The sequence below is a fragment of the Tarenaya hassleriana genome, unplaced genomic scaffold (genome assembly GCF_000463585.1).
Source record: "Tarenaya hassleriana unplaced genomic scaffold, ASM46358v1 Cleome17, whole genome shotgun sequence".
Lineage (NCBI taxonomy): Eukaryota > Viridiplantae > Streptophyta > Magnoliopsida > Brassicales > Cleomaceae > Tarenaya > Tarenaya hassleriana.
This window is the reverse complement of record NW_010965122.1, coordinates 1,583,501-1,591,357: the sequence shown is the minus strand read 5'-3', so window position 1 is coordinate 1,591,357 and position 7,857 is coordinate 1,583,501. Positions and strand designations below refer to the sequence as shown.

General features: G+C 36.4%; 2 protein-coding genes and 1 non-coding gene across 3 annotated transcripts in view; all 3 read right to left on the bottom strand.

Annotated features, from left to right (window-relative positions):
* Positions 1-3,379: 3,379 nt before the first annotated feature.
* On the bottom strand, positions 3,380-5,090 carry LOC104809969 (40S ribosomal protein S14-3). The gene is made up of 6 exons (XM_010536110.2): positions 5,010-5,090; positions 4,499-4,618; positions 4,351-4,396; positions 4,020-4,105; positions 3,792-3,921; positions 3,380-3,638 (listed from the first exon to the last, which is right to left on the bottom strand). The coding sequence occupies exons 1-6, from the start codon at positions 5,010-5,012 to the stop codon at positions 3,571-3,573; spliced, it is 453 nt and encodes a 150-aa protein (XP_010534412.1). The 5' UTR covers positions 5,013-5,090; the 3' UTR covers positions 3,380-3,570.
* Positions 5,091-5,220: 130 nt separating this feature from the next.
* Positions 5,221-5,300, bottom strand: TRNAL-UAG. Its single transcript has one exon. It is a non-coding gene; the product is annotated as a tRNA-Leu (tRNA).
* Positions 5,301-6,134: 834 nt separating this feature from the next.
* The window catches only part of LOC104809968 (cyclin-B1-3-like), a 3,149-nt gene continuing 1,426 nt past the window's right edge, over positions 6,135-7,857 (bottom strand). The window contains exons 4-9 of the mRNA XM_010536109.1: positions 7,663-7,847; positions 7,446-7,571; positions 7,091-7,339; positions 6,840-6,998; positions 6,540-6,718; positions 6,135-6,439 (exon numbers count right to left, since the gene is read on the bottom strand). Coding sequence (XP_010534411.1) covers positions 6,274-6,439; positions 6,540-6,718; positions 6,840-6,998; positions 7,091-7,339; positions 7,446-7,571; positions 7,663-7,847 — 1,064 coding nt within the window. The 3' untranslated portion in view covers positions 6,135-6,273. The remainder of the gene's footprint in view (positions 6,440-6,539; positions 6,719-6,839; positions 6,999-7,090; positions 7,340-7,445; positions 7,572-7,662; positions 7,848-7,857) is intronic.

Genomic DNA, 7,857 nt, shown 5'->3' with positions numbered 1-7,857 from the left:
GCCGAGGCATATGGAATCCTACCCTCCTCTATTCCAACTTCGGCTAACGCCACGACCTCGTCCTCGGCCTCGACCTCGACCTCAGCCTCTACCTTGAAAATAACCACGTCCTCGGTTATTATAAAATATAACATTCTCTCCAGGGAATGATATATTTTCTGTAACATTTACTTCAGGAAATGGTACAGAACCTGTCGGCCGAGATGCATGATTTTTCATCAGTAATTCATTATTCTGCTCGGCCAATAGAAGACATGAGAGAAACTCTGAGTATTTTGTATACCCCTTTTCTCGATACTGTTGTTGGAGGATAATGTTCGAGGCGTGCATAGTTGAAAAGGTTTTTTCCAACATCTCATTTTCGCTAACTGTTTCACCACATAATTTCAAAACTGATGTGATTCGGTACATCGCCGAGTTATATTCACTGACAGTTTTGAAATCTTGAAATCTGAGATGAATCCACTCATATTTTGCCTTGGGGAGGATTACCGTTTTTTGATGATCAAAACGGTCTTTTAATTTTTTCCAAAGATCTGCAGGATCTTTGATTGTCAGATATTCCTTTTTTAAATCATCATGAATATGATGCCTCAATAATATTAGTGCTTTTGCTTTATTTTCAGTTGATGCACTTTTCTCTTTAATTGTGGCACCAAGACCTTTTGATTCCAAGTGCAAATCAGCATCCAATTGCCACGATAGATAATTTTTCCCCGATATGTCGAGGACCTCGAACTCGATATTAGCCATTCTTGCCATTATGACTAAACAGAAAAAAACAAACCATATATTAGCTTTATTCATTATCATAGAGAATACAACATAACGAAATGCATGATTACATATAAATTGCTATAATTAGTAACACATACACGAGAGGTAAGACCGCAACGCAAATTGGAAACAAAACTGGGTCGAGATTTTTATCAAAGAAAATACCAAATGTTACTACTACAATTGCTACAACAAAGAAAATTTTAATAAAATCCATCTTGGGAGATTTTTTTTTAGATTTTTATCAAAGAAAATACCAAATGTTACTACTACAATTGCTACAACAAAGAAAATTTTAATAAAATCCATCTTGGGAGATTTTTTTTTATTTCGTGGGAGAAGAAGAGAGAAAGATGATTTTAGTGTGAGTTTTTGAGTGAATGGTGGAGTGTATTTATAGGGTAAAATTCACTATTCCTAGCCGTTGGGGAGGAGCCAAAATTTGATTATTATTATTATTATTATTTTTTTTTAATTATAGCCGTTGGAGTTTTTTATTTATTTATTTAAATTTTATAAATGATTTTAACAATTTATATCATATCATGAAACTATATGAAATAATTTATCAAAACGAATTGTTAAACTATTTTGTAAAATTAATTGATCATGCTATATATATAATTAACTAATTATTGAGGAAACAAATAATTTATAATTAATATAACGATATATAAAAGAATTTATAAAACTTTAATCGTAAATTTTATTACTAACATATTTTGTTTGTTCAAAACATTTTCTGTATAAATGACCATCAATATTATATATGATAATATTTTGCATGGTAAATATTTATTAATTTATATAGATTAGATAATATAATTGTTTATATGCGGCGGTATTACCGTATGCAAAAGTAAAATAATTCAGGCGGCATTGTCGTCCATAAAGATAAAACAATTTAGGCGGTACGACCGTCCATAAATAACACAATATTTCAAATTAATAATTAAGGCGGCTCAGCCGTCCAACAGTAACAAATAAATAATTAAGGCGGCTCAGCCGTCCAATAGTAATAAATAATTAAGGCGGCTCAGCCGTCCAACAGTAATAAATAATTAAGGCGGCTCAGCCGTCCAATAGTAATAAATAATTAAGGCGGCTTAGCCGTCCATTAATTTAAACAATAATTAACTGATATTTATATATAGCTTGGGGTTAATTCTATTCAAGAATCAATTAATATGTGTATATATCATTAGAGCGAATATATAATATTACCTTTGTCGTAGAAGAGCGTTCGTGCTGATAACGTGTTATGAAAAACGAAGAAATATAGAAGACCCGAGAATCAGATCGTTAACTAGAAACCGAAATCGATCGTTTGAGAGATTCAGGAACAAGATTTCAATAATTTTCTTTTCTTGGAATTATGTACAAATGAAGGAGGGAAATGAGCTATTTATAGAAAATCCGAAGTTACTGTTCACGTATACGTATTTATGAACAGTAACCGTATGGCGGCGTGAACAGTACCCGGCTGCGTGAACAGTGTCCGGCTGCGTGAACAGTACCGTAGCTTCACTATTCATTTATAACAGACTAGACTTGATCTACTTATTTTTGTTTTATTGTTAAAAAAGTTGGGTTATTTTAATAATATTGATAAAATATGGTGTAAGTTATATTTCTATGCATATAAATTCAAACTTGTAATTCGTTTTTAAGGTCTTACATGAATGTTAAACGCAATATTATTTTTAAAAGCCCATTTATTTTTGTGAAGTAGAATTAACCTTCGAATTTTATTTGAATATAATATAGAGTAAAAAAACACTGAATTTTATAATTTTGACAAATAAAACACTGAACTTTATTTTTTGTCAAATAAATATTAAACTTTTTAAACGAATCTAAAAAAATACTGAACTTTTTAAATGATCCAAAAAATACATAAACTTTTATGCGATTATAAAAAAACACTAAAAATTTTTAGTGATCTAAAAAAATATATGAACTTTTTTCGATTGTAAAAAAAAAACTAAGTAAAATAATCTGACGTATTTGCATCTCATTGGACCATGTAATTCATTTTGTTTATTTTGACAATCGTAGAAGACTTAAGTGTTTATTTTGTCAAACTTAAAAATAAATACTTAACTCTTCTAAAGTTCATTCCACTTCACAAAATGATTTACTTGTTAAATCAAATATTGTTTTAAGAACCTTATTTTATGAAATGTAAATGATTTTTAAAATTTTATTTAAATGTAGCTTATCGAGTAAATTTTACCGGAGCTGATTTGTTTCTTTTTGTTGGATTGCTAAAAAAAAGGTGGGTTCTTTTCATAATATTATTAAATTTTTAACAAAAAAGAGTCATTTTTCCAAAATAAATTCTGGATTCCATTCGACTTTTCAATAGATTATTCTTTAACATTTCAGTTTTAATCTTATGTTCTGAGTTGGTTGAGTTTGATCAAGAACAGCCGAATTATCCACCATTGTAAAAATCTTTCCACAACACTTTCAAGGTTCATTCCCACTTTGGAAGTGTTCGAAACATTGATAACTCCATGTTTCCAAATTTGCAGGACGTTGTTTTAGGAGACAACAAAAAAAAAAGCACCATAACCAGCCATTTTGTAACAAAACAAAATTCAGATAAATACCATCCTCTGCTTCTTTTTCTGGGTAACTCCAAATTTCAAAGTCACAATAAAAAACACTACAATGTCTTTAAGCAACGGGCGAGAAAGAACATAGCAAGTGTAGAATTTAACCCAAAAAAAGGGAGAAAATGGGCAAAGTGAACGATAATACCATCTGAAACCACGGGGGCAAAAGCAATTACAGCCTCCTTCCCCTTCTACCTCCCTTTCTGCGGGTACTATCGGTCGGAATTGGTGTCACATCCTCTGCGAATCATTACAACCATTTACATCAATCAGCCCCACGATTATTTACCATATCAATTTTCCAGCTATGAAATCGGTTTCTGCATCAAATTCATGAATCCATTTGGTCTAAATTTCAGGGGATTAAAACAGAAAACACTTTGAAAGCGGTACCTATACGGCCAATCTTCATGCCGGAACGAGCAAGAGCTCGGAGGGCAGACTGAGCACCAGGACCAGGGGTCTTGGTCTTGTTTCCTCCAGTGGCACGGAGCTTCACGTGAAGGGCTGTGATCCCGAGCTCCTGCAAGAGTTTACAAAAATTAGAAATCGAGAGAACGTTCACACAACCAGAGTGATTTTCATATAGTATTCAAAAGGTTTGATCTGAAGAAGAAGAACCTTGCATCTCTGAGCAACATCTTGGGCTGCAAGCATGGCAGCATATGGAGAGGACTCATCACGATCAGCCTTGACCTTCATGCCACCTGAAAGGAGACAAAGGATACCAAGAACACAAAGAACAGCTCAAAATCCACTATCCAACAATCATGATACAAAGGACAAATCTTTTTTTCTTATCTAGCGTAAATGTAGATTAAGAACAAAACGTGTACAAATTAAGGAGGCAAAAAACTCCAATTCACCACAGCAGAGACAAAATCAACTGAGAATCTTGCATTAAGAAAGAAGGAAATCAATACTCAACATAAACAGAGAGTACAGAACATACCAGTGATACGAACAAGTGTTTCTCTTCCAGACAGATCAGTCACATGCTGCAAATATAACAACCTCCATTGTCGTAAATGCAAGAAAGAAAGACAATCTAGATATATTTATATATATACAAAGCTAAATACTTCAATCAAGCGACTTACAATGAACGTGTCATTGAACGATGCAAAGATGTGAACAACGCCAAAGACTTGCTCTCCTTCACGGACAGCAGGTCCGAGAGTGACATTTTCCTCCTTGGGCTCTCTGGTCTTTCTCCTCGACTACATGGGAAACAAAACAGGAAAATAAAAATCTTCAACTACGATTTCTCGGTAAGCACTACTCCGAACATGGATGCAGACAAAACATGAAAATCAATGCGTCGAAGAAAAATCCATTACTCTGATCCATGGATCAGTCAGCAACAGCTAATTAAGATCACGTATCGCTTCTCGATGAATCAAGATTAACATCGAGGCCGCAACTGGAATTGAGACAACTCCGAGAAAACCAACAAAGTGCTGGAGAATCGGCATCTAAGACAAAATCGAAGCGGAATCTATCTAAACAAGTTCTCGCGTCGCAAATTTTAGCGTGCAAAATAAAAACGCTAAAAACACTTTGCTAATGTACAAACTACAAAGCATCCATGGAGAGAGAAGAAGAGCTTACCATGGTTAACAAGAGATGGGTGGAGGAGATAGGGTAGGGTTTTGGATGTTCGTGGAGGCTGTCGACGCGAGCGATGGGGGAGAAGAAGAAAGCTGATTTATAATTAGGGTTCAGCTAAAGACTACGTTAAATTACCTAAACACCCTCAGAAATCGTCCGTAACTTTACAACGGTGTCGTTTTCATTTAAAAGAAACAAAAAATAGGAATATTGACAGCTGTGGGATTTGAACCCACGCCCTTTCGGACCAGAGCCTAAATCTGGCGCCTTAGACCACTCGGCCAAACTGTCAGTTGTTGTTATAATTTTATAACTTTGTTATTGCCGCCCGTTCACAGTGTTGCTGAAAAACAGTGGCTCGTTCTGCTATGGTGGCCTGGTATTAATATAATATAAATGGAAACAAGAGGATCCTTCAAGGGTTCCTCGAAATCCATCAGGACTTGATGAGCCTACAAAGAAGAGCCACTGCTTTCCAGCAAAAGTTTAGCAAAATTGATGTGGAGAAAGCAGAAAACCAAAATTTCGCAAGCAATGTTGAATGTCTGCCTGCAAATTAAAAGGTCCTTAGATTCTCACTCTGTTGAGGCTCAGTACGTGAAGCTATACGATCGTTTCAATAAATCCGGCGCTAAAACAGCTTCATTCCTCTCCAGCAATATGATAAGCAAGTTCTTCAACAATGCACTCGTGCTGGCCTATAACAATCTGTGGCTAGACATAATCATAGACGGTACACTCCACGAACTGGGCTAGCTTCATTAGATCATGGAAGAAAAATCACACACTCTACATCGAATCTTACACCCGAAATCCTTATCCGACAGCCGCAAAATGATCAGAGACCACATCAGAAGCGAAGACGACAAGGAGGAGGATCTACCTACCTTTGCGATTACTCTGCAAAAGATATAAGCTTGAACGCCTTTGCCTAAATTTTCGCAACGAAACCAATCACGAGTAAATTTTATATACCTCCACGTATTTTTACTTCTTTACAAATTGAACACGACGTTTCAATTTGTCAGAAAGTCCCATGTTTTCATTTGATACTTTGAATTTAACTACAAACACATCTTTCTCTTTACAGAACTTTTAAAGTATTCAGTGATTCCCGAATCCAAAAATTGCCAAACGCAAGAGAGACAGAATTCATTAATACTTTGAATTCGTTCATACAAAACATGTTTTTGTTTCTCAACCAGAACAAGATGATGGCTAAGTTTGGTACTATATCAAGAGACAAGATTGTCTGTCCATATATCTAAGCTGCTGAAGTTGCAGAATCAGAGCCACCAGACAAGAGAGACTTGGCTGGTCCAACCGAAGCAACAGCTCCTCTCTCGGAGCTCGAATACTTCTTGCACACGGCATGTAACTTGCTCTCCCGGGACTTCGAGTGAATGAAAGTTAGAAGCTTTGCACAATCCCTGCTCACCCAACAACACACATTAGATACAAAACATTATTAGTTCAGATTCTAGGGTTCGTCATGATTCTGTTTTCCTTCTTGGGTTTGTCATTACATACATTAGTTGAGATTCTGAATAGCCGGTGTGGAACTTCAGGGTATCGGTCCAAGCAGGGCTCCGGTTCAATGAACATCTCGCTGCATAGACAGCTGAGGCAGCAAGCATGGAAGGACAGAACATTAACGTGTCGTAATGCATCATACCCAACTCTGCAAGGAAGTAAACCATATGCTCCATCTGTACAAAAAAGCAAAGAAGAAGCAACAACAACAAAAAGAATGTTACAATTGTGTATTATATAAGACGATTTCAAGAAAGCCCAGATCCCAAAATCATGTCTTTTGAAAATCTCTCTCACCTCAGGATCAGAAATGGCGGCTTTGATGAACCTGGCAAGGAACACGTACTGTGTTGGAACAGTCACGTACCATCCGAGGGTTCCAAGTATGGTTTTCTCCATCATTAGAATGTGTTCATTGGTGTAAGCATTGTCCGTGACGTATACTAAATCATTAACCTGTTCAAGGATTACAATGGTCACGTTATTACATAGTGCAATAATGAACTTACAAACAAGTAAGATTGCTGTGTATATATATATGTTTATACCTGAGGAGGCCAGATTTCTTCATACTTTGAAGCTATGAGCAAGGCGGCAATGCCTACGAGCTGCAATTCTCTCCTTGGGACAGTTTTCGTGGACAACAAACGATCGGTTAAATTGATGGTAAGGTAGAGGGTCTCAGAGGACAGTTCAAACTTGAGATGAACTTCTACTATCCAGTCTATCAGAATCGATCTCATCTTCTCATTGATCTCAGGCTGTGTTTGCATGTACATCTGAGGCCGACTCTCATTCTGCAGCATCACAAAGGGAAAGTTCACATCTAGTTCTTGTATTGCTTGATTCACAAGCAATCGTGGGAGATCTAGACTACAAAACTCTGGAACAGTGTAAACGCACCTCTACTTCCTTGTAGAATGTGTACATGTCCTCGACATACTCCACAGCAGCAAGATCGTTGTCCTTGTCTGCAGCATCGATGTCAGAAATCTGCTCTTTGGGTCTGTTGCCTATCTCATTAGCAGCCTGTCCAACGTGTATAAAGCATGATCAGATACACAAACAATCTGTCCACTCTAAAATGGAATCAGTGTAAGTGGAAAACAAAGAATGTTACCTTGCTTCGAGCACTTAGGACAGAGGAGTATGTTACATTCTTCTGGCCCGACACAGCTGCCTGATTTTTCTTCTCTTGCTTCTTCTTATCCTTAGCCTCTACTACCTTTTCAACTGTATCAGGACTGATCTCAATCACTTCAGTTGCCTTTACCTGCTTAATGGCAACTGGTGCTTTCTTCCGATGTCGACAGTT